Below are 27,121 nucleotides of genomic sequence, written 5' to 3' on the forward strand. Positions count from 1 at the left end.
ATTCTGAAAGTTAATGTAGCATAAGAATAAACTTTTTCCCCAACTCTGTCAAAACCTTTCACATCCTTGTCAGGTAGAATGGGGTTAGCACTCACAATATGTTTAGCAGTAGAAGGCTTAGATAAATAGATCACTGTAGAATCCGATTTGAGATTAGAAAACAAGAATTTATGTATTTTAGGTACTTTATAGAACCTATCAGACGCTTTGGGGGCAGGAGGCTGTCAAGCATAATGAAAGCTGTTAAGAAAACATTATCCAAGGCAGACAACACAGGACAGCTGCAGGCTGTGGAAAACCCAGTTGTAACAAATCATATTAGTATTTTTGAAAGAGAGGCATTTCATTCTGTTCTCACTGAAAAAGTCCTTTTATTAGTAGTCTCAGAAAAAAGTAAAATGCTCATGAAACGAAATTAGAAGAAACTTCTCAGAAACACAATTTTCAGCTTGGGTACAGTTAACAGAAAAAAAAAGTACTCCCCCTCCATCCTTGCTCTTCTGACCGAGAATCATTGCCATACAGAGGAAAATATTTTTCTTTTTCTATTAGAAGGCAGTGAGGAAACAGGATTTAACACATTAAAACCAAATAGTAGTCCCTTAGCAAATCCCAACAAAGTTTCCCAGTCCATTGTTAAAGATACTGGAAAATAAAATTTTTCAAATTTCTGATTTTTTTCCCTGGGATATGCTCTAGAAAGAGACTGACCCAATATAGAAACACCTACTCAGGAACTGGGCTCCTTATTCCAACTAAGCAACATGTCTTCACCTGCTACTCCCAATACCAACAAGAGTGATTTCTAACTTTGTCTGGTGAGGACAGCCCTAGTGCCTTAGAGGGCATGCCACTCTCTCAATCCTTAAATGGTTTCCCTAAGGAGCTATACCACAGGAACCAGAAACATAAGATTAATGGTCTGAAGAGTCACCTCATGGATATGGAAAATACAGCCATAACGTTATGTACCTTACAGAAGAAATTATCCAAAATGGAAATCAGAGAGAAAAACTACATTACTGAACTTCAGCCTTGCAGAAGGTGTTGCTATAAACACGATGTTGGTCTTTGCCCATCTCTTAATCAAGCCAAAGAGGTCACAACAGGGCTTACCCTAAATGACTGAAAAGCTTGTTTCATGGAGAGGGATGAAGGACTGACGAGAAATGGCTGAGCCCATCACAATAAAATTATCTCTCCTGGAATATGACTGACTGGAAGAAAATACTCAAATGAAGCAGCTCATTCCCAAACTCTCATGATTTCTAGGCACATTGGGAGGGGGGGTCCCACTTGCTTAATGACATACCATATCAATGTTGCACTGTTGGAGTGGAATGCATAGTTAACACACTCAGAAGAAGGAAATCCTGAAATGCTAGGAAGGCATGAAAGACTGTCCAGCATATTAATGTGGAAACTAGTCTATGTGGGAGTCGGACACCTTGGACAGTTTTGCCCTTCATAATGTCACTCCACAGAGCAGAGGTGTTCCTGGTGCCTAAAACAGCTAGTCTTGTAAAAGCTTCAGTAAGTGCACATCAACCATTTGATATCTCTTCAACCTTTGGAAATACTGACTTGTTGAGACATTGCCTCTGATAATGATCACTGAACATGCAATGTCCAGTGTAAAATTCCTATCTGGTTCATGGCAAAAGGTACCAAGGGAATTGCTGTTCTCATCAGAAATAAAGTTTCTGAGGCAGAGGTGAAAGAAGGATGACTATGAACTTAACAACTGAAATACCTGGAGATGGAGTGGCTAATGTCATAGGAAAAACAGGTCTTGCACCCTACAGAACTCATACTGCAGTTAATGAAAATAAGCAGTTGGGGAGGGTTCCAGCAGGGATGCTACAAAGTTAAATGCCGAGCCTAATAATCTGAAAGTTTGATCACCGACTCCTGAACAAAGATCATATCTGGCAAAAAGGAGCAACTAGGAGTTAGTCTTCCAAGTAAGAGAATACTTTTGCTCCATACAGTCACTGTTGTACTGGTAAGACTGAAGTTTCTGAAGAGAGCATACGGACTATGGCACATCTAAACATAAAAGTCCTGAATAATGAATGCACACACCTCACATACTTCTTGGCTCTCATGATGTGGAAGTAGGTGCTCTGGGGGTCCAGAAAGCACATCTTGTCTCATTTACACAAGGACAAGGGTGGACTGCTCAATGAATATCTGAAAGTTTTATAAGGGATAAAGCTATTCGGGCTACTCAAGTCTGGATTGGGTTTGAAAGTCCTTCAGTTTTTCTTTTCTGTTACTGTGAAGAATCGGATTGTAATGTTCTGATCATTTCTTATCTGGTGGAATCTTCTGTTTAAGTTTACTACCATTCTTCTTGTTACTTCATCTTGATGGAGTAGGATGTCAGCCAAGTGTAAAGGACTGCAAATGTGCTGCTTCACTTTGATGGGAATGGATCTCAACAAAGATAAAGACTGCAAATGGAATGGAGTGTTTAAGTGGATTGCACAGCTTCTGGATAGGACTATCCTTATCCACCTAAACCTTGTAACAGATAGCCATTATAGGAAGGCAGAGGGGCAAATGGCCTCTGAATGCCTCCAGAGTAGGACAATGGGGCAAGTCCTCAAAGATGATGTTATCCATCCAAGGGAAGGGCATTTCCTCCACATTGCTCCCAAGAACAATTTCAAGGACAATTTCCTCTGGAAGGACATCCTCTATCAAAGTTACCTTCGCTATTTCCTTTAAAGTTATTTTTTTTTTTCATGTTATGTCAGACCATTTAAGAATAACTTGCCTGACATAATTTGATAATATTGAAAAGCTTTGCAATGAAGGACTTATACTTTTACAATAAAGTTCAAAAGTAAATAACTTTCATGGAAAATAAGCAAAATTCTCATGGCACCTTACTGTAAAAATATACGTAGACATGATTTTCCATTAAAATTTCCAAGAAAAGATCCATTATAATCTCACACATGCCCATTAGTAAATCACCTATTAACTTACCAGATAGACATTGCTGGCTGATTGCAGAGAGTAGTATAAGTGTACAATGAAAGGGCTTTTGCTCAAAGCCAGTGCATCTCTCTCTGCCTGTACCTGATGAACCATGTTTTTGTTTATCATGTCTGCTTTTTTTACAACCTGAAAAGAAAAAAAAAAAAAAAAAAAAAATCATTCACATGCCAAGAGAATGCAGTTCATATAACAAAACTGAGAGAGACTACTAAAATATACAGCAAATTTAAAATGGCAGGAATATAGTTTGACTTGAGCAAAGGTAAAGTAAAGCAACTCTAATCTGCATCGAAAATAATCCAGGTTCAATTACCAATTCAGCTGTCAGCTGCAGGATGGTGTCAGGGATGAACAGATCTGCCTATCTGAAGGCCAGCTCTTGTTTCTTGGAAGAGGCGGCATCAGTTTTGGCTCCAAACAGCAACAGAGTTATAACAAGTTTACATTAAGCACAAATATTATGAGGCCCTCACCATAAACTATGAATCTATCAGTGAGATGATGTTCTCATATAAAGCTTCATTAAAAGAATTTGCTCATCTCAGTTCATTCTCATTCCCATTAAACTTTTAAATCAACCCGTACTGTATCCAGCAGCAGCTGAATCAGGAAGACTTCCATTTTCCTTTTCACTTCAGACAGACATTCCCATACAAACCTGCCCAAACAAGAAAACAGTCCAAGTGCTATTCTGTGCAAAGCATATACACGCCAATAAGCACTCCAATTCAAAAATGAAAAAAAAAACGCAAATGGGATAGCAAAAAGGACCCTACCTATACTGTTCCATCTTGAGGATCCAAAACTGAATGAATACTTCATACTTCAACTAACATTAGTATATTTTTCAAGATGTGCTACCAGCAAGATTTATTTATAGCACAAAGTAACCAGTAGCGTTGTCGCCTCACAGCAAGAGGTTCTCCCGTCCGATTCTCGTCTGAAGCGCCTTCTGTCTGCATGTCCTCCCTGCGGTCGAATGGCTTTCGAAAGACATGCATGAATGGGCGTGCCTTTGTTGAAGGTTGGGCGTCGGGCTGGCACCTCAGCACCGTAAAAATCTACTGCCAATCGCTAGCGGACCGGAGTTCCGCTGTGGTGACCCCTAACCGGGAAAAGCTGAAAGAAGAAGAAGAACTACTGAGGAAGTGTCCCAAGAACCCAGACCAAACTTGAGTGGCAGTACCATGGAGAAAATACCATTCAACAACTCTAAAAATGTCATTTTATATCTGATTAAATTATTCAGTTTATAATGCTTAGAAAAAGCATGCAAGTACAATAAACAGCCATTGTGCAAATATCACAGGCACATTCTGGAAATGAAGCTACAAATGCTACAATTGGTTAGGTGAAGTGGGTCTCTGCAGCAACACCAAGGACCTTCCACTTTTGTCAAAGCAAAAGGAAATACAATTATGTCCTTTTTAGCAGAGGAAAATGAGCACTAGACATTTCCTAAAACAAGCTGTTCTGTTGGCTCAGTATCAAATTGCCTACTAACAGTCATGGGATATAGTAGATTCACTCCTGGACTACATTTAGTCAGAATAAAAACTGAAAGCCAAATGGACTCATTCAAATCCTAAGAGGAAATCACCTGCAGGATAAAAAGGAACCAGACTCAGAAGAAGATTTTACCTTTGTTAGACAAGGCCCATGCGCAAATGTATTATGAACATCAGAAACTGCCATCACAATAAACTTTACCAAATAAACTTGCCATCTGAACTGCCTAGCTGAACAGGTAAAGTGAGGTTATCTGCAATAAGGTTATGGTCCTATGGGACAAATCAGACAGAAGGGAAGGTAAAACTGAACTTAACTCCAAGACTAGGTCTTGAATTGGGAGATGAAAAATGGTGGCTGGCTGGCTATATTTCTAGTTTTCACATAGAAGACCTTTAGGTACTGTAAAAAGCCAGTAAAGATAGTAAATTTGAGGGAAATTAGGATGTTAAGTTGTCATTCTCGCCTTCATTCTTGCTGTATGGGTTCAGAGCCGATCTTCGGCTCTGACTTGGCCTATACTATAGCTCGAGAGCTATTTTTTTACCGGCTCGAGGCAGCCCTATATCCCACAATACCATGCACTAACTCCCCAGATCTCGTTTGCCGCTTCGCTGCAAGGTTGCCTTTTTTTGCCGGCTCAGGTCAGTAAAAGAAATTTCAGCAAATTCTTCTAAACTTGGTTAGTTTTTTTTCAGATTAGTTCCCATTGATATCGTTTTACCTAAATTACCTAAAGCCCTACCCACCCCTTTAGTTAAATTTTCTAATCGGGCCTACAGGCTTTAGTTTTTGTTTACTCTCCCCCATTATTGTGCGTGTGAGTTGTTGTTTTAGTCAGCCCCTTAACTCCCCCTTGGTGTGAAAGTCGAGTGTGGGTGTGCTAACGGTGTTACTGTCTTAATGTCTAAAGAAGCTAAGGTCTCGGGATTCAAGAAGTGTGACTCGTGCGTCAGAAAATGTCTCTGACAGACCGTCACACATCTTGCGTCTACTGCTTGGGACCTTTGCACCTGCAGGACTCTCGTTCCATCTGCCACGGATTTAGTTCAAGAGTCCTGCAGGAGCATCGTAATAAACTTATTTTGAGGGGCTTATTGAAGCCCGATGACTCCCCGTCCAAGTCTGGCTCGGGGAAGTCATCTAAGCCCGCCAAGCCCTCGGCTCCAGCTTCTGAGTAGAGGGCTGGCGAAACTGAGATTGCTCCGACATCGGCTCCAGTCGGAGCCGATGTGAGCAAGACCGTACCCGCTCCGAAACCTGTATCAGAGCCGACATCAGCGTGCAAGCGGTCTAGATCCCCTTCATTAGAGTCCGTCCGATCGGCTCCAAGATCACCCCTTCTATCAGAGCGGAGTCATAGGACTCATTCCTCCAGGTCGCCTAGGCTTTCCGACCACGATATTGAGAGGGTGGTCAGTAGACTAATAAAATCTCAGGAACTGGCCCAAATACTCCAAAGCCCATCTCACCAGACTGTGGCTCCCTCGGTGCCACCTTCGATTCCTCCTCAGACTCTCCAGTAGAGTTCGGAGCCGGAGTTTGTCGGAACCGTAACCTTGCCCACATCTGAGCCGATACTTCCACCTTCGGCTCCGACTTCTTCATTGGTACCGTCCGTGGAGAAGTCCGGGCGCCGAGACTCCATTGTCAGCTCCGAGGGGGCGAGTAGCATCGGACCCTTGTCGACCCCGCTCTCCCTCTCGGAGCATCGGCTCTGGTTAGTTCGGCCCCGACATCATTCTCAGAGCCTTCTCGGTCGGTGCCGGGGACGGTTCTAGTGTCTTCAGAGCCGGGATTGTCTTTGGTGCCTGATAGGGGGGCTTTCGAGGTGATGAGGAGCGTGCTGGATCCAATGTCCGCTCCAAGGTTGGGTTCTTCAGCTCCTCCCTTCACAGTGCCTGTTACGGTCTCTGGCCATCCTCTTGCAACTGATAGCAGAGATCCAACGCATAGGGTACCCACTTTGGGTGTCTCATCCTCCTCCGAGGCCTCTCCTGAAGCTTCAGCAGGAGAGCCACCTAGGAAAAGAAAGTGCAAGAGGAAGCACGTAGACTCCCCTGAGTCTGTAACCTCGGACACTGACTTGGAGGAGTCTGAGGGCTCCCCCAGATCCCCCTCTGAAGATGTCTCCTTTTCAGACATACTACAGATCCTGAAACAGAAGGGGAATTGGTCCACACTCAAACCCTCCAAGGACGAGTCGGTTTACCTTGATGCCTTTGGATCTCGCCCTTTCACCTCCTGGGTGCCCCCCCCTTTCGATCCATTGATGGAAATGGTGGCCAGAAAGGCGTGGGCAGCTCCTGACTCCATGGAACCTACCCTTAGGAGGCCTTCAAAATTTATTTCTGCTCCGGTGGACAAGACATTTCTCACCAAAGATGTCTCTGTAGATGCTATGGTGGTAGCAGCTGCCACTAAGAAGGAATTAGCTGATCCTTCTGTACCTGTTCATCCTCCTAACAAAGAGTCCAGGACCATGGACAGGTACGGTAAGCGGACATTTCCTTCAGCGACCTTTGCTATGTGATCGCTGAACTATTTATGTCATTTCACCCGCCTTCAGAGAGATTTGCTCAAAGAACTGGGTGAAACTGTACAGGATCCTTCTGCTGCGGGGTATCAGGACAAGATTAACTCCCAGCTGGCTACCCTGAATTCCATTGCCAATTCCTCCATGCGGCTTATCTCTTATGCAGCCGATGGAGCGAGTAGGGCCGCAGGCACAGGTGTTGCATTGAGATGTCATGCCTGGATGCGAGACTAATTTTGCTGATCCCTTCAAGGCATCCTTCACCAACACCCCCTTTGATGGTTCAGAATTGTTTTGACCTCAGGTGAAGAATACCATCACCAGGTGCGAGCAAGATGGTAAGACTCTCTCTGCCGTGGAAGTCAACTTTTCCACACCATCTAGACCATACCCCAAAGGTCAGAAGAGTGGAAAGATGTGGTTCCGTAAACCACACGGAGTCGCGCCCGCCGCACGTGGTGAAATTCCTCCTAGAGGCAGGGTGAGGACAACAATAGACGCCGCCCCAGGGGCAGAGGGGGTCCACAGAACCAGGGTTCCAGGGAGTCCTTCCCTGACCAACCTTTCAGCATTCCTGAAGCTGCCCGACTGTCCACCTTCGGAGGCAGTTGGGGGAAGATTATCTCTGTACCTAGAAGCCTGGTAATCCCTCTCTCAAGACAAATGTATACAGTTGATTATATCCGAGGGTTACAAAATCCGCTTAATTTCCCCTCCAAACCAATTGCCAAGACCCCTCCCAGACGTACCACCCGGACAAAGGGGTCAGGCACAGCTGGAAATAGAAAAGGAATCATCCAGGCAGTCCCAGCAGACCAGCTAGGATCCGGAATCTACTCCAGGTTCTTTTTGGTACCAAAAAAGACAGGAGACTGCAGAACCATTTTGGATCTCAGCAGACTGGACAAATCTGTGCAGAAGACAAAATTTCAGATGGTAATTCTGCAGTCCATTCTGCCCTTCTTGGGCAGAGACAACTGGATGTGCTCGATAGACCTACAGGACGCATACTATCACATAAAGATACACAGGCGCTCCAGGATATTTTCTCCACTTTCGGCTAGAAGCCAGTCATTACCAATTCAGAGCCCTGCCCTTTGGTCTCACCACAGCCCCCCGGGTGTTCACCAAATGTTTGGCAGTGGTCATGGCTCACCTGAGACAAAAAGGATTCCAGGTGTTTCCATATTTAGACGACTGGCTCATTACCGCTACCACCAAGCAGCATCTTATCATAACCAGGGATTACACCATTCACAATTGCAACAGGTTAGGTATTTCCATACATTTTGCAAAATCCTTCTTGTCACCTTGTCAATGTATAAACTTCATAGGCGCCGTGTTAAACATCACAGAAATGTCTGCAACTTTAACAACTCAGAGACTGATAGATATACGGCAGAATGTCCACCTGCTGATTCAGTCCAACAAAGTTCAAGTCAAGTTAGTACTGAAAACATTGGGCCTCATGGCAGCGGCGATTCCCCTTCTTCCCTTAGCCCACTTCCATATGAGAATTCTTCAGTGGATGCTTTTCTCTCAGTGGTCCTACCAACAACTTCCTATGACTCACAACATCTTGATAACCCAGAATTGCAAAAAACACCTCACCTGGTGGATAGTCTCCCCTCAACTTCTTCAGGGCAGATCCTTTGTTATTCCCCCTCCAGTTGCCACGGTGACAACGGATGCCTCCCTGATCGGGTGGGGGGGCATTATCAGGACAGGACTGTCCAGGGCACGTGGCAACAATTAGAATGCCACCTGCACATAAATGTCCTAGAGATGAGAGCAGTGTTTTTATCCTTGCGAGCCCTTCAAGACTCGCTTCCCACGGGCACTATAGCAGTTCAAACGGACAATATGTCCGTAGTGTGGTACATAAACAAGCAGGGCGGAACAAAGTCCTACCCCCTATGTCGAAAAGCACTCAGACTTTGGCAGTGGGCGATCTCCTCTCAACGGTTTCTGATAGCAATGCACATCCCCGGGAGATCCAACGTCATAGCGGACAGATTGAGCAGAACAATTCTCATGCCTCACGAGTGGTCTCTAAATCAAGCGGTAGTAGAGAGAATTTTCCAGAAGTGGGGCCAGCCTTGCTGCGACCTTTTTGCAACACCTCAAAACAGCAAGTGCCTCGACTTCTTCACTGTCTTCCCCCTGCCAGGCCACCCCCCCCAGAGATGCTCTACTCCATGATTGGCCTTGGGGTCTTCTATACGCTTTTCCCCCTTTTCCGTTGATCCCAAAGTTAATTCAGAAAGCAACCGCATTGAGATCTAAAATGATCCTCATTGCTCCTTACTGGCCTCGACAAGTATGGTTTCCGTTCCTGCACCGATACCTTCTGGAACAGCCCTGGCATTTGGAACCATTTCCAGATCTTTTGACCCGTCTGATGGGCAAGCTGCACCAGTCTCTTCAGTCCCTCAACCTCACAGCTTAGTTGCTCCACTTCCAACCATAGCCAGGCTTCCCCTCATTTCTCTTCCTGTCCGTGACATTATTCTTGCCTCCCATAAGTCTAATACCAGGAAGACTTATGCGAGCAAATGGAAGCGTTTTTCCTTTTGGGCACAAGCTAGGTCCTTAGACCCTTTTAATGCTCCAATTCACAAAGTTCTTGATTTTCTGGCAGAGCTTTTTCATGCAGGTTCATCAGCAGCCACTATTAGAGTTCAACTAGCGGCCATTGCCAATTTCCATGTAGGACTTTAGGAAACCAGTATTATGTCCCATAAACTCTGTAAAGCTTTCCTCAAGGGCATTTTCTTACTCAGACCTCCCATTAAGGATCCTCCTCCACAATGGGACCTGAATTTAGTATCATCTTCACTAATTCTTCCTCCCTTTGAGCCTGCAGCTTCTTGTTCTGTCAAGCTCCTCTCTTGGAAGACTCTGTTTCTAGTGGCTATAACTTCTGCCGGCAGAGAGTCGGAGCTTCAAGCCTTGTCTACTCATTCCCCTTATTTGGTCTTTCATAAAGACAGAGTAGCTCTCAGAACAAACCCTTCCTTTCTACCTAAAGTTTCTTCTGAATCAAATATGAATCACACTATTCACTTGCCGGTTTTCTTCCCAAGTTATTCAAACCGGGCTGAACAGAAACTACATTCCTTGGATGTTCATCGCCAATTGCGGTATTATCTAGACAGAACAAAACAATTCAGGAAGTCAGAACAACTCTTCCTTTTTTATGTTGACGGGAGGAAAGGACTTCCAGTTTCTAAGGTAACCCTTTCCAGATGGTTAGCTTCCATCATTACCTTTGTCTACGAGTGGAGACAAACAACTTCCTTCAAAACCTAAGGCTCATTCAACCAGGGCGCTATTGACTTCAACAGCCTTTCAAGCAAGGTTACCTTTAGATGCCATTTGTGCAGCAGCTACTTGGGCTTCTCAACATACCTTTATTACCCATTACAAACTGGATATAGCCTCCAGAAATAGAGATGACTTTGGTTCCACTGTACTCAGGAGTCTGTTCCGTTGAGCCACCCAGGACCAAGGTGCTAGGGACGCTGTCCCATCCAGCAAGAATGAAGGCGAGAATGACAACTTAACATTAAGAAGTTATGTACCTACCATAATGTTCCATGTTAGTTGTCTTCTTCCCGCCTTCTTTCTTGCGACCCACCCTCCTGCCCCCTAGCCTAGACAGACTTGAAGGTTCTGAGATCCTTCTATTTCATGATGTTGCCCCTTTTTCCAAGGTTCCCATATTATATATATATTTTGTTTTTTTGTTGGTAACAAAAAATTCTATGCTATGTGTTAGCTGCCAAATGAGATCTGGGGAGTTAGCACATGGTATTGTGGGATATAGGGCTGCCTCGAGCCAGTAAAAAATAGCTCTCGAGCTATAGTATAGGCAGTGTCGGAGCCGAGGATCAGCTCCGAACCCATCCAGCAAGAAAGAAGGCGAGAAGAAGACAACTAACATGGAACATTATGGTAGGTACATAACTTATTACTGGCCAGCTGATACAGCGTCTTGAGGTCAGCAAAGGAAAAAATAAGAAAGTCAATAAACAGTTGTGGATGCAAAGAATTTTATGGTTGATCAGAAGGTAGCAGACATAATGCAAGAGATTAATTCCAGTAAATTAGAAATAAAAATACACCAGATCACTCAGAAGAGTATAAAATAGGTAAGACTTTGGAAGAATATACAAACAAAAGAAAAATGGATGGAAAATTTTCATAGTAGTATTAAAACAACAAATTTGATGCACTGTTAAGTTTAAAGAAATCAGACCTCGCTGGTCCTCCAAGAGAAATCTTGATGAGTGGATGGGTAACTAAAAGTTCACTCCAGGGATCATTCCAGTTGCCCTGTTGGATAGGGGTACAGTGAACCAACAATGGGTGGCAGGATGCCTGGGCAATTTTTTTGGCTAGGCTTGTAAAGACTTGAGGGCCATTAGCCTAGTACACACCTATGAACGATAGATACTGAGATGTTGAATGCAGCAATATTTAAAACGGAACAAAAGTTCTAGAAGACAAAACATGAAGAAAAAAATGAAGTTTGCTGCATTACCAAGGACATTGCAGAAAGAAGACTGCATTAACTTTATGAAGGAACCAAAAAGTAACTCAACTGGGTTCCACAGGAAGAGTTTTAATCAAGAGAGCACATAGTCTGTTTACCCCAAATTATTCCCCAGAAATAACGAGAGACCTATACTGCTCAGAATGGAGTCACACCAACAGGAGGCGATTCTCACAAATTTATGGCAAAAAGGAAAGGTGTTGAACTCTACTTGGTTTTATAATAGGTAAAAGAGGAGTACACTTATTTTGGTCATAGAGTTGCTATGATGCTAGGGTGCAATTTAAACTTCTACATTCATTGGTTCTTTGAATATTTTTCCAGAAAAAAGTCAAAACTGTACATGGAGGCAGACCAGGCTTTGAAGGTGATAAAAAGAGGATTCAGGGAACAGAACACCAATCATCACGGTGAAAGGGGCTTGGTTTCCTAACCCTCTATAGGTAAAGGGAGTCCAAGAGAGACTGACAGTGAAGCCCTTTCTCTGGTTTCAAAAGAAAAAGAGCCAGAGAGAAGCTCAGGGTCTGACAAAAATAATTATGAGATGCCTGGGTTTTGAAGTGGTTATTAATACTGTGAAAAGGGGAAAATGAGAAGACTAACTAGACATCAGAAACTGGAAATCGAACCAGAAGATTGTAAGGTGGTGTGTACTAAGAAAACAAATAATAAACTGAACTTGTTAAATAAATGAGAACTGTGTAGTTTCAACTTTCTTATGGCTTGTTTACTTAAAACTGCTGAGGAAATTTACAAATGAACCCCACTATGTTATAGTGGCAGATGAAGAAAATGAATGGAGAAAAGAAATGAGCAAATAATTTTTCAACATCTAAATACATTTTCTGTAAAATGTTTATTATAACATTTAATTAGTAGTACAAAACAGTTTCTAAGTGTAAAGGGTAAAAATCACAAAAATTGTAACTTTCAGTGTGTAGACTGAAGTAACAGTTAAATGACTTCCAAACTATCAAGAGATCTCCTGCTGCTGAGGCTGAATTATGACAGAGTATGAAGTTGTTTATCTAAATATAAAGTTGACCACAGTAATTTCTTTTTGATATACATGAGTTTAGAAGAATAGACTAAAGAATGCACATCAAGTCAAAGGTGATAGTATTCTTAATTTCTTCAAGATAAACAGTTTAAAACATGAAGCAAAAAGTGAAAACTGCAAGACAGCTGTAAAAGTACCAACAGGGATTTCTTGTCTTAGTTTGGAGAAAACAGGGTGTGATGCACAGATTTATCTAGACATAGCTGACAACAGTTGAACTCATGCATTTGAAATAAGGAGTACAGGAATTACGAAATATTCAAATGCCTCTGAAGTAGCACTGTTACAGAGATGGTGGCAACTAACTACAAATGGACAATAAAAGCTAGTTTTGAGACAACAGTAGGTTAAATAAAAGACAAGAAAGTGTTGACTGTATACCTACCAAGCTGCTTTAACTTTACAGTGTACTAATAAAGTTATAAAAACATTTTCTTTTTTAAGGCTAGCAAGTGAATTTTGTCAAAGAACTAGTTTCTAACTAAATGGATAATTGAATATATGCACACTGTTTCTGTACTTGGGAGGAATGCATATGGGCACAGATATCACTAGTTCTTGGCGCAAATAATACCAGTGCGAGTAGATACCCATTTGAATCAAAACGTCTGTTTTCAGGAGTATCATTTTATTCTTACAAATGAGCATATTTTGCTTACTTCAGCACCATAAAAGGGAAAACTGTATAGAAGTCTTATCAGTTAAGAGCTACTTGGCAAGCAAAATCTGCTAGTAGGGAGAATATATATAACAGAAGTTGCATGCATCATAAGACACTGACTTTAAAAATGATGAAATGGCTGCATTGTCAATTTTAACATGGAATGTAAGGCCACTAGGATGAGTGGTAGGATGTGTCAGGGGACCATAGAAAGGAAATTCTAAGTAGAGAAAGATAGATTTAAAAATTATATGAAGTCGGTATGGGAAATATTACTCGGCTGCTGTTCAGAATGAGTTTACATATTAATGCCCCAAAGAAACAATAACTGGGCTAGGCTAGATAGAAATTATAAATCACTGGATCACTTTTTAGTTGAAAGGGTTGAAACCTATCCAATAACACTAATAACATGCACCTATAAAATCTAAGATAAAGATACAAGGAATTAAAATGAAAGAAAGGCCTTGGTGTTTCCCTACAAGCTTATTAAAAACGGACATAAGGAATGGGTAAATATGCCAATTCCAGGAGTCACCAGAGCATATAAATATGGTTCCCAAGCTTTTAGCTACCATGTGGGATGAAATAAAGATGGATTCAAAAAACACAGTAATAAGGAAGAAATGTGTGGTAGAAAAGTAAAACTTATACAGGAAGAGTGGCAAACTTTAAAATGTTGCAAATAAAAGTAGAGGCTTACAGATCAAGAGTACTAGCTGCACACTGTCAAGAAAAATAAGCAAATATTTGGATTTTTTTTTATAATAACCTTAGACCATAACATTAATTAAAAGACTAAGGTAACAAAGGGGAAAGCGTGGCAAAGTTTAGGAAACCTAGGACAAGAAGATTAACCAGGGATCCTATGCAGATAATGGAGATATTAAGGTACTATTACATAAATCTACAGAGCTGAGAAGTAGGAACATCAAGAAGAGCTGGAAGCATTTTTGGAAACTTTAGATATTTCAAAACTTGGCAAAGCAAATAAGCAATTCATAATAAAAACAGGCAAAGTAGAAAAAAATGATGTATAACCAAAGAGGGAAAGTCAAGAACGGATGGAATTCTTGTAGAAATCTGGCAGATGTTCTTAGTCTCCCATTGCTGCAGTCCTTACATATGGGTATTCCGCTGTCCACAATCGGCCCGAATACCAAAGGGCTAGAACCGGCGTCGGTCATCGGCGCTCGAGACTGACGTCAGTACGTGCCAGTACAAATGCGCATGGCCGACGCCATAACCTCAGTCTTTCTTGCCGTGTAGTCCTAAGCAGAAGCAGCATTTGCAAGTGCCGTTCGGCGTTCTGGAATCGTCGGTTTTCGAGTTTCAGACCGGAGACCAAGTTGGGCTAAGTACCCCGTTGGGGACACTCTTGTCTTTTTCTTGCCTCAGTATTGACGGATGTCAGAAAAAGTTAATAACTGTATTTCTTGTGGGAAACAGATTCCTCATAGGGATTACCATTCACTCTGCATTCCTTGTTTGAGGCCTGAGCACAACGTTGTTGGGTGTCGCTTTTGTGCTACTTTTAACAAGCGTACTATTAAACGTCGGTTGGACTGTGCTAGGCTGGTGTTTGGTAAACGTAATTACAACATGCCGTCGGATTCTCCGACGACTGGTTCTTCTAAGAAACGCAAAGAAAAGTCTTTGCGGTCCAAACAGGATGAGTCGTCCACTCCGGACGCCGGTTCTGTAGAACCAATGGCTACTTCAGCGGCTCCTTCTGAAAGTTTACCTGAGTCTCAAGGGGAGCCTTTGTTACTACAGGAAGTGGCTTCTCCTGTGTTAGGCCAGGCTGAGGGTGCTTCTCTGATGTCAGTGGTTCCCTCCCCTCATAGGGTAGTTAGACCTCCTCCTTCTCAAAGCAAAGCCCATTCTAAGTCTAAGTCTGCCCCTGCTGGTGCTAGTCCCCAGGGTCCAGCTCCTAGGAAGCACATGTTAAAGATGGCTGAAGATTTGATTACTTTAATTAGGGGTTCTATGCCCCCCCCTGCGAAGAGGCCCAGGGTAGAGACAGAGTTGGAGGGTTTGGTTCAGTCTTCCAATGAGTCAGATTCCTCTGTAGAGGAACTTCAGGATTTCCCTTACTATTCTGATTCGGAGGCTGAGGACACTACTCCCTCTGCGTCCCCTCCAGAAGATTTTTCTTTCTCTGAGACTTTGCATTCCATGAGGGAACATTTCAAATGGGAGGGCCAGGATTATTCTGATTCTTGTAAAAGGCTAAGAGAATTCTTGTTTTTTGCCTCAGCATAGGCCCTTGGCTATTCCCCCTGTACTGGATGTTGTTCAGGATGTATTTTCTGAGGCTGCCCTTAACCCAGATTCTCTGCCTCCTGCCCCGGTTAAACCAGATAGATACTACAGGGTTCCGGAAGCTCACAAGTACTTATATAAGAGTCCTAGGGCTGATCCAGAAACTATTACTCAAGGCCCCAAAGGTGTTAGGGCTTCTGTGGTTAGGAATCCAGTTCCTCTGGACAAGGATGCTAGGGCCCTGGATAGGTGGGGTAAAAAACTGTATACCTCTTCTACTTTGGCTATGAGAGCTTTAAATTGTCAGTTTCATATGCTCAGGTATCAAAATTATTTGCTGGGCCAATTGAAATGTAAAGTAGATGTTTTAGCTGAAGGTATTGAATGTAAGGAGCTTCAGGATTTAGTGCATGCTTCAGACCAAGTTGGTAAGCATTCTTTGCAGTGTGGTTTTGATGCTTTACAGGCTTCTTCCAGGGTGGCTGCTACTAGTTCAGTTGTTCGCAGGCATGCCTGGCTTAAAGATCAGACCTTGTCAGAGCATGTTAAGGCTCGAATTATGGATGCTCCTCTACAATCTGATGTTCTTTTTGGTCCTCCAGTAGAATCAGTTTTGAAAAAAAATGGAGGAAAAAGCTAAGTCTATGCAGACACTTAAGGACTTTTTACAGGTTCAGCCCCCTAAGTTCAGTAGGAATTGGCCTACTAAGGGATGGTCTTTCCCCTCTTCGGATTATCAATCTAGGGGCAGGTCGAGGCGAGGTAGAGGTAGGGCTTCCTCTCAGGGCCCTGTTACTTCTAGGTCTTTGAGTTCTTCTACCCCTTCTGCTGGGGAGGGCAGGGGTCAGTCCTTTCGGAAACAGACCCAATGACCCGTGTCTTCAGCTGCCGGACTCTGCCTTGCTGGCAGCTCCTCTAGGAGGAAAACTGGGACTTTTCAAAAGGAATTGGCATTTGGTTAAAAGACAAATGGGTATTGGACATAATAAATCGAGGCTACAAATTTTATTTTCACACATTCCCTCCTTTCAAAGGTATGCCGGATGTGCCTCATCAGCAAAGACTGGAAGCACAGACACAAATTTCTTCTCTGCTTCAGTTGGGAGCAATACAGGAAGTACCTTCTGCAGAAAGAGGCACAGGGTTTTATTCCCGTCTTTTCTTAGTGCCAAAGAAAGGAAATACTGGAGACCAATTCTGGATTTGTCCATTCTAAACACCTTTCTGGAAATTCCAAAATTCAAGATGTTAACACTGCAACAGCTGTTACCTATGCTGGGCAAAGATCACTGGATGGTGACTCTGGATCTCAAAGAGGCCTATCTTCACATTCCTATCAGGCCCAGTTGCAGGAAATTCCTGAGATTTCGGAATGGGAATTTGCATTATCAGTTCTCTGCATTGCCCTTTGGCTTGTCTACTGCGCCCAGGGTATTCACAAAAGTCCTGGCTCTAGTAATAGCTTTTCTCAGACTAACAGGAATTCAAATTTATCCTTATCTGGACGACTGTTTGATTCTGGCTCAAGGCAAGCACGAACTTCTTCAACATCTGCAGTATGTAATGACAGTTTTAAGATGCCTAGGGTATTCTGTGAACGAAATAAAGTCCAGTCTAGTACCCTCACAAGAGATGTGTTTTCTGGGTGTAAGACTGAACACAGCTGTTCAGATGGCATTTCTTACCCCGGACAAACAAAGAAATCTTCACCTATACTTCCAACAGCTATCAGTAATGTCCAGGCTGACTGCAAGGACAGTCCTTCAAGCCTTGGGTTTCATGGCATCTTGCATTCTAGTACTTCCCAATGCCAAACTGCATATGAGGAAGCTACAATGGTATCTCAAAAGCGTTTGGACTCAACACAGCCACGATTTGGACACTGTCATTCGGATTCTACCTTGCATTCAGAAAGAATTTCTGTGGTGGGCTCAGGAATGTCACCTAAACAAGGGGCTCTCTGTGACCCAACCAGAGGCAAGTCAGATATTGACGACAGACGCCTCGCAGCCTGGGGAGCTCATTTCAGAGGAAAATGGATTCAAGACCTTTGGCCCCCAGAGCTACTTCACTTGCATATCAACATGAAAGAGATGCTGGCAGTTCAATTTGCTTTGGAAGGATTCAAGAGCCTACTTCAACCAGGACTGGTGTTGATTCGAACAGACAACACAACTGTCATGTGGTACATCAACAAGCAAGGGGAACTCATTCTTACCCTCTTTGCAGACAAGCAATGCTGTTATGGGAAACTGCTTTGAATCTGCACATCACTCTTGGAGCACAGTTTCTGCCAGGAGCACAAAATTCTTTAGCAGATGTTCTGAGCAGACAGATTGTGGATCCTCACGAATGGAAATTGGACCCTCAGGTATTTCTTCAGTTGACCATAGCTTGGGGAACTCCAGACATAGATCTGTTCGCTTCTCCTCTGAATTTCCAACTGCCACTGTTTTGCACAAGGCTATTTCATCCAAAAGCCTGGAAAATAGATGCACTATCCTTCAGTTGGAGCAACCTTCACATGTATGCTTTTCCTCCTTTGCCTCTTCTTCCAAAGGTGCTGTTGAAAGTCAGGAGGGACAAACCTTGCATGATCCTTATAGCACCGGATTGGCCTCGTCAGCATTGGTACCCTCTGTTGAGGAGCTTAATTCATGGAACACCTTGGCCATTACCACAGATTCCTCACTTATTGTCTCAGGAGAACAATCATTTTCTCAATGTCAGGGTGCAATCCCTACACCTGACAGCCTGGCGCATTCTGTTTTAGAGAAGGAGGACCTTCGGCTCCCTCAACAAGTTTTGGATGTTATTTTGGAAGCCAGGCGTCCTAGTACTCGAAAAGTTTATGCTGGTAAATGGAAGAGATTTTTTCTTTGGAGTTCAGCTAAAGGCTTTGATGTCAAATTGCCTAATTTGAGTTGTACATTGCAATATTTGACTATTTTATTGGACAAGGGTTTGTCCTTCTCTTCTGTAAAAGTGCATGCTGCAGCTATTTCTGCTCACTATGATTGTGACCCTCCTTTATTTTCACATCCATTGGTTAAACAGTTTCTTAGAGGGGCAAAGAATATAAGACCCCCACGGAGGGCTCCTACTCCTACCTGGGATCTTAATTTTGTTTTGGAAAAGCTGACTCTGCTTCCTTTTGAACCTGCAGCTACAGCTGAATTGCAGTTGTTGTCTTGGAAGACTGCTTTTTTATTGGCTGTTACTTCTGCTAGAAGGGTATCTGAATTACAGGCCCTCATGGCAGTGGAACCTTTTCTGATTTTCACAATGACAGTTTCCTTACGTACTAATCCTACTTTTCTGCCTAAAGTGATTTCTAATGTGGCATTGAACCAATCTATACATTTGCCTGTTTATGCTAACCCCCAAAATGAAGGGGAAAAAGTTTTGCATTCTTTGGATGTACATAGGCAGTTAAGGTATTATTTGAGCAGAACCAAAGAGTTCAGAAGATCTCAACAATTATTTGTTTCGTTTGCTTTGACTTCACGAGGGAAGGCTGTCTCGAAACAGACTATTTCCAAGTGGATTGGCCATTGTATTGCTTTTTGTTACTCTCATTATGGCAAGGATGTTCCAGTTGGGATCAGGCCTCATTCTACTAGGGCTACGGCCACCTCTACTGCTTTTTGAGAGGGGTAGCTACTAAAGACATTCTAGAGGCAGCTACTTGGAGTTCTGTACATACCTTTACAAAGCATTATCATTTACCTCTTTATTCTAGGTCTAGGGCTGGGTTTGCCACTGCAATCTTACAGGGCATGTTAGCAGCCCCTAATGCTATTTAGTTGGCCAGCCTCCCTTTTTCCGTTGCTCTGGGATTCTACCCATATGTAAGGACTGCAGCAATGGGAGGCGAAGAACATAGTACAGTTTTGTACCTACCATAAATGTAGATGTTCGAGGATCTCCATTGCTGCAGTCCAATCCCTCCCTCCTTCCCCCCTTTTCTTTTTAGGTTGGGGTTTGGGTGGTGTTTTTTGCATTCTGACGTCTGAGGCAAGAAAGACTGAGGTTATGGCGTCGGTCATGCGCATTTGTACTGGCACGTACTGACGTCAGTCTCGGGCGCCGATGACCGACGCCGGTTCTAGCCCTTTGGTATTCGGGCCGATTGTGGACAGCGGAATACCCATATGTAAGGACTGCAGCAATGGAGATCCTCGAACATCTACATTTATGGTAGGTACAAAACTGTACTTTAGGAAGAAAGAGGCTGTTGAAAATATGGAAGGCAATGTTCAATAAAGTTTTGAAAGGAAGGAAATACCTGCATCATAGAAGAAAGTGGTAGTGTTAGTACTACTGAAGGAAGGCAATGACCGTGCAGAGCCTACATCATATAAACCAACATAAAGTCTAAATGTATTTATTCATTGCATTTACTTATGCACACTTTGCTGACCAGGTTGGTTAGTCCCACTAGACAAATGGTCTTTTTTCAAAGGAGACCCAAGGTGCTATTCACACTGACTATGGGAAATTTGGCCAGGGCAGAAAGGAACTTCCCTTACTCTTTTGTGGCGAGGAAGTGAAGCACACTTAGGAGCTGCTAGTTGACTCTGGAGAACTACTACTGTAGTTCTGAGAATTCCAAGATGGTGAGGAATGCAACAGATTTGGACATAGGAGTAGGTGAACTTGAAGGGGGAAGGAGGAAATTAAATAACTGTTCCACCGTTGGAAATTGGAAGACCAGAAATCCCAGTGGTGATACAGATGATGAATCAGGCAGATCCAAAGGAAGGACTGGAAGCACAATGAGGTTATGTGATGGAGAGAGTATTACAAGATCAGGAGACTAAGTCTTAGAAACAAAGCAGCAGCTGGTGAGGGAACAACACTGGAGATATTTCCAGCTGCTGGAGTACTCAGTTTTATGAGTTTACCTCTGCAACTTTTTTGTCAAAAGAACAAACTTGTGCAGATGCAGGAACACAAGTAAGAAGGAACAGAGAAGGACAAAACTTTGCAGTTTCCTAGCAGCTACATAGAAAACGTGGTAAGAATAAAAAGTAAAAACAATGACAGTGTGATTAGATAAAGAAGTTATGTCTTACCATAACGTTCCATCTGTGTTGTTGATCTTCATTCATTCATTACTAATGGGTTATCTGTTCCATCCTCGGAACCAAGCCGGCCAATATCAAGCTCGCATCAGCCAAAAACTCTCGAGCCAAGGTCCTACCCAGAATGCGCTGCTCCCTGTTACCTCAGATCGAGTTTGCAAATTGATAGATAAAAGCAGAGGCTACCTCTGGTCATAACAGACCTACAAGAAAGGAGTACATGAGATCAACCAAGAACCTCCAGATGGGGGACAGAGGGAGAGAAGTAATGAATGAACAAAAATCAACAACACAGATGGAACGTTATGGTAAGACATAACTTCTTTATCTGATGTTGTTAATCTTCGTTCATTCCTTACTGATAGGACAGAGTCCCCCAGCTACCTGTATCCCTGGGTGGCCCTCATGGAAAGACATTCCTGAGCACCATGGAGCCAAAGGAAGATCTACCTCTAGAGGTAAAGTTCAAACTGTAATGAAGAATAAAGGTATGAAGCTTGGCTCAAATTGCAGCTGAGCAAATATCATTGAGGGAAGCCTTAGCATGGAAAGCTGCTGAAGTTGCCATAGATCTTGTAGAATGTGCTTTGACTCTGAGGCAAGGTGAGATTGTTGTATTACCTTTATCTACAACAAAAACAATTTCAACCATGAAGCCAATGTAACTTGATACAGGATGACCCACTCTAGGTCCAGAAAAAGCCAGAAACAATTGGTCTGACTTGCAGGTAGATTAGGTTAGGAAAGAACACTGGAAGGTCAATAGATTGGCTGATAGATTGCTCTGACACCACTTTCGGTAAAAGGTAGAATTAATTCTCAGTGGTACCCTATCCTTAAGGAAGATAAGATAGGGAGGTTTGATGCGCAAGGCCTGAAGTTCTGACAATCGCCTGGCCGATTTGATTGCAATCAAAAACAAAGTTTTCCAGGAGAGATATTTTACATCACATGAAGACGCAGGTTCAAAGGGGGGAGCTGTTAGAGTTTGCAGAACCAAAGCCAAATCGCAAGGTTGTACCGGTTCTCTAAAGGGAGGTTTTAGGGGGATAATCCTTTTCAAGAAAGTCTTACAGAGTCTGTGTGATACAAGTGAAGAATCTTGAAAACCAATATGGAAATTTGAGATAGTAGATAAATGTACACGGACAGTAGAGGCAGACACTGCAGAGTGAAAAAGATGTGATAAGTAGTCCAATACCATCAAGACTGGGGCTGACAAAGTGTCAGATTGTTTATTTGCTGCCCATAGAGAACCTTTTCCATTTGTAAAAATATATCAGTCTGGTGGATGATTTATGAGATGCAATAAGAATATTGTGCGCAGGGCACGAGAGGTTTTCATGTTTGGCAATCATTGGAAGTGGAGAAACCAAGCTGTCAGTTTCAAGGTTGTTAGATTGGGGTGAATCAGACCCTGAGGATGGGAGATGAACGCCGGGGATGGGTTGAAGATCCATGCTTCATCTAGCAGGTGAGGCCAGAGGAAGAGAAACCAGACTTGTCGAAGCGAACAAGGAGCAATGAGGATCACTTTGCTCTTCAACTGTTGTGCTTTCTTCAAAAATTGGGAGAGGAGGGGAAGAGGAGGATAAGCATAAAGAAAACCCAAGGGCCAAACGTGGACTACAGTATCCCTTGCTGACTGTCCCCAAGAAGGGATTAGGGCAAAATAGTTGCTGCACTTTTAGTTGGTTGAGGAGGCAAATAGGTCGCAGCACGGCAGGCCCCAGCGGTTGAAGATTTTTGCCGCTACCAGAGGACTGAGGGGCCACTCATCAGATTGTAGAATGCACCTACTCAATCTGTCCGCCATCATGTTGGAGCTCCCGGGAACATGCGATGCAGTTAGAAAGTGGTTGTAAGCTATCGCCCATTGCCATATTCTCAAGGCCGCTCGGCATAAAGGGTAAGATCTGGTGCCCCCTTGTTTGTTGATGTACCAGACCACAGACATGGTATCTGACTAGATCGCAATAGTCCCAAATGGAAGGATGGAGTGAAATGCTTGCAATGCTAGGAGCCCCACCCTCAGTTCCTGGACACTGATATGCAAAAGGGCCTCTCTCTCTGACCAGGAGCCTTGAACCTAGTTTCCCTGACATAGTCCCCCCTCCCTATCAGGGAGGTGTCCATGGTCACCGTGGCTATAAGCTGATGGGGGATGAAAGGGCGAGATCATTGTTGGGGATTTCAAGACATCCACCAGAGTAAATCTTAACTGCATCTCCGAGTTACACTTATCTGAAAGAACAAAGGATGTTGTAGAGGGTACCACTGTGTCTGAGTGAGAAGTAGCCACTGAAGGAGCCTCATGTGGAATCTGGCTAGAAAAATGGTAATTGAGGATGCCATTGACACCAACAGCTAGAGTACAGCTAGAGCAGGAGATTTGTAGTGACAGTACCCGTAGAAATTCCAAAGACTGAGTTGGGGTTGTGCTGGATTTCTCCCAGTTTATAGAGACTCCCAGGCTTTGAGCTGTTAAGACTATACTGCAGGGCTTCTTCCAGTAGACGCTAGGTGGGGGCAGTGAGGAGCCTTCTAGATATGGAAATGCCTGGAATCTACTGCAGGGCTTCTTCCAGTAGACGCTAGGTGGGGGCAGTGAGGAGCCTTCTAGATATGGAAATGCCTGGAATCTTTGAAGTCGCAAGTGAGCGATAACCTCTGCCATGCATTTTGTGAACACTCCGGGGCTGTAAAGAGACCAAAGGGCAGGGTTCGAAAGTGGTAGTGACTGGCTCCTATGTGGAAGCGGAGGTATCTTCTTGAGCATTTGTATGTGGTAATAGGTTTACATGTGCATATTGCAAAAGAAAGAACAGCAATTTTCTGAAAGGTAGTCTGCAAAGTTTGCAAACGCTGAACTGAAAAGGGTTCGAATGAGCAATGAGCGAATGCACAGTGAGATTCGCTCATTGCACATTCGATGTTCTGGGGTGGATTGCACTATAGTAGGGATAGGGAAATGGTTCCTTTCCCCACTGTAGTGTGAATCTGCTTTTCGATTTGCTGTTTTTTTGAACATTGACTGTCGACATTTTCACATTTGTGGTTTTGAATCGCTCATATGAGCACTTGAACCACTGTGATTCGAGATTTTAAAAGGTAAAACGTGGTAATAAGCATCTTGAAGATCTACAGAGCACATCCAATTGTCTTCTCCCAAAAGAGGAAGGATAGACTGAACTGTGACCATCTGGAATTTCTCCGTTTTTACAAATTTGTTTAGTGTACCGAGATCCAGAACTGCTCTCCAGTCCCATCTTTTTTGGCATTAAAAAGAACCTTGAGTAAAAAACGGATCCTATCTGGTCTGAGGGGACCTTCTGGATGACTTTTTTGTAGCAACTTTTGGCTTTCCTGTGCTGCTGCTTCACTATGACTGGGTGGAACATCGGGTAATACTCTTGACGAGATTGGGCAAAGATGGAAGGGGATGTGATAGCCTCTGGATATTATCCACTGTACCTAAGAGTCAGTGGTTATATTTTGCCAGGCAGCTGGGTACGAGGAGAAACGACCCCTGACCGCTTACAAAGGTGAGCAGTCGGGCAACGCTTCAGAAGCACCGATACGGTGTTTCGTGGACCTGCTCTGCCTTGAAAAGGGAGTCTTCCATTGGAGGTTCCCCTTCTGCCTCTAGAGGAGAACTCGGCATGTGCATCCCAGAAAGAACCCTGTGATTTCTTGTGCCACATCTTTCCACTCCTCTGATTTCTGGAGTAGAATTGCTGAGGAGTGGCGTGTCCGACACCAACAACAGATAGGGTTTTCCCATCTTGTTTACACCTTGCAGTGTATCTTTGAATTTAGGGCCAAACAAAGAAGAGGCCTCTATGGGGGCATTCATGAAGGAAGCCTTAAAGGAGTCTGCAAAGTCCCAAAGCCGCATCCTGGCATGTCTGGTGACATGCCTGCCGTTCTAGCCGCCTCTTCCATTGCGTGAGAACTAAGAAGCATGGAAGAGTTAGAAATCAAGTCTAGGGCGGCTATCTCAGAAGCCACGTTGTCACAGACCTCATCAGAAACAGCTCCTGCCAAGGTTTCAGAGAGCTGGTTGATAAGATCTCGCTGAAGGCTGGTAAAATGTGCCAAATAATTCAAAGACCTTACGGCGAAGATCAATGAAGCAAACGCATGCTTCCCTAATCTGTCAATCGCCCGGGACACCTTGTTGGGAGGATGAAACAGTTAGCACTCTTCTGCCAAATCCTTCTTAGTTGCAGCTGCCAACTACCATAGTATCTACTGGAAGACCTCCTGACCAATATGGGTGCTCAGCTGGGGACGATAATATTTTATCTGGTCTCCTAGGTATTGCTTCCAGGGTGTCAGGAGCCTTCCATGCACACCGGACGATGAGCTGGACAAGCTCATCGGCAGGTGGGATGACCCAGGAGATAGGGGGGCCGGGCACGAAAACCCTGCAGGAATATGGATTCCTCAGAGGAAAGATTAGAGGGCTTCCAGTCACCCCTCTAAGGATCTTGAGGATGTCACCAAAAGGACACCTCAGAGGGTGACCGTGGGGACCCTTCCTAGTCATCAAAATCCATATCATCAGTCAATGACTCCTCAGTGGAGTCCATGTGCTTCCTCTTAAACAACGATTTATGGGGTACTTCCTCAGTGGGAGGTTCTGGGGAAGACGGCAAAGAGGGGGTCTCCTGAGGAACAGAAACCCGAGGCTCTTGTGCCTGGTGTCTGATGGTTGTGGCTTGTGACAGTTGCAGCACAGAGGGGGAACAGGACTCTAACATGTGAGCTTTGCCAGCGGAGGCAAGCGCCCTCTCCATGCCCAAGGAGGGATGGGAGCCCAGAACCAGGGATCAAACCCTGCCCCAATAAGCCCGACCCCAGACCAGGAGTCTCAAGAGGACTGTGAATCGTAAGAGAGAGGGAATCCCTAGAGAGTGACATACAAAAAATTGCCATGGAGCCAGGAATGCCCTCCTGACGGCACAGCCACTGGCCTGAGAAGAGCCCGATGCCCATTGCAACGAGGGCCACAAAGACCACTCTGGTTCCGAAGTGAGATCCATTATTGGAGTCAGAGGAAATAAGCAGCTGTCAGAGTAAAAGGCTTCGAAACTTGAGTAGAGGTCGAAGGAGGAGTGTACGTTGGGGTTTGAGGAGATATACGTTCACCTGAATAAGGAAATGTGGACTTCAATGGTTGAGAGAGACCTCTGGCCACAAGCAACTGGTCAACAAGCTGCAACACATCCTGTTCAGAGAGACTCTTGGTTGACCTCATGGAGAAAGATGACTGCGATTCTGGCCTTTCTAGGAAAGGACTGTACTGACTGCCAGCAAATGAATCCAGTGAAGCAGAATATTTGGCCCTTGCTAATTCAATAGGTGCAGAGCCCGGAGCAGAGGATGTCTGCACAGAAGAAAACGTTGTGCAAGTAGTCTGCTCCGACTATGTCAACACCATAGTAGTTGAAGGTGTCTGCACCGTAACAGGAAAAGTCTTGCCAAAGTGTATGGTGCCGTAGTGGAAAAAAAAGTGTCTGCACCAGCAAGAAGGACGGTGCCAGGAAGGATTGCACCAAAGCACATGTTGCCGAAAATGTCTGCGCCATGGAGTACAGAAGAGTCATACTTGGAGCCGAAGGAGAGACTGTGCCAATGGTGTCGAAGGGGACTGAACCTGTATGGACAGTGCCGGTAAGGGTTAAGACCGAGCTGTCGGAACCATAGTCTGCAACGGGAACTCCGGTGCCGGTATCAATAAGGGAGACATGATTGTAGTCAGAATCATTTGGTGCGTGCCAAGCCTGGAGCTGAAGTAGTAATCAATTTCACCTTCTTATGATTCAACTCCCTATGATCTCCAGAGTGAGAAGGGAGCGACTTCGATGAAGAGGAAGAACGCCTCTTGCGAGGTTTAACAGGAGGGGGGGTGAGCCCTCTGACCCAGAAATAGCCTCAGAGAAAGGAGACGAGACTTGAGACCTTTCAAAAAATTAGCTTATTCTTCCTCTCACTGAGAGCCCTGGTAGAGAAATATTTAACAAATCCCATAAGGAGGATCCACAGTCAAGTGGGAGACATTCAGACAGTAGAGACATAAGTCATGGCCATAGGAAAGCGGTAACTTACAGCCGCAATCCTTACATTGCTTGAAACCAATGCTACTTTTCTTATCCGACATAGCTGGTCTGGAGAACAACAGTACCAAAAAGAAGAAAGGGTAAGAAGAGAAGAAAGGATTACCAACAATGGTAATGAAGAATTACCACAAGGTAAGAAAAGAGGGTAATAAAGGGAAAAGCCTAAAGGGAGAGAGTCTAAAGTAGATGATAGGGTAAGAAAATATTAGTACAAACATTTGAGAAAAGTAAGAACAATGTATGAGCTTTTTTAAAAATAGACACTTAGCTGAGAGAGTGGCTTGACATGGCTGTACAGCAACATGGCAAAC

General features: G+C 43.9%; 1 protein-coding gene across 1 annotated transcript in view; it reads right to left on the bottom strand.

Moving 5' to 3' along the window:
- The window catches only part of LOC122797336 (serine/threonine-protein kinase greatwall-like), a 154,118-nt gene that overhangs the window by 58,426 nt on the left and 68,571 nt on the right, over positions 1-27,121 (bottom strand). Inside the window, exon 2 of the mRNA XM_044066148.1 lies at positions 2,998-3,135. Within this exon, the coding sequence (XP_043922083.1) occupies positions 2,998-3,135 (138 nt within the window). The remainder of the gene's footprint in view (positions 1-2,997; positions 3,136-27,121) is intronic.

The sequence above is a fragment of the Protopterus annectens genome, chromosome 3.part0, assembly GCF_019279795.1.
Source record: "Protopterus annectens isolate FY-2018-M chromosome 3.part0, PAN1.0, whole genome shotgun sequence".
NCBI lineage: Eukaryota > Metazoa > Chordata > Ceratodontiformes > Protopteridae > Protopterus > Protopterus annectens.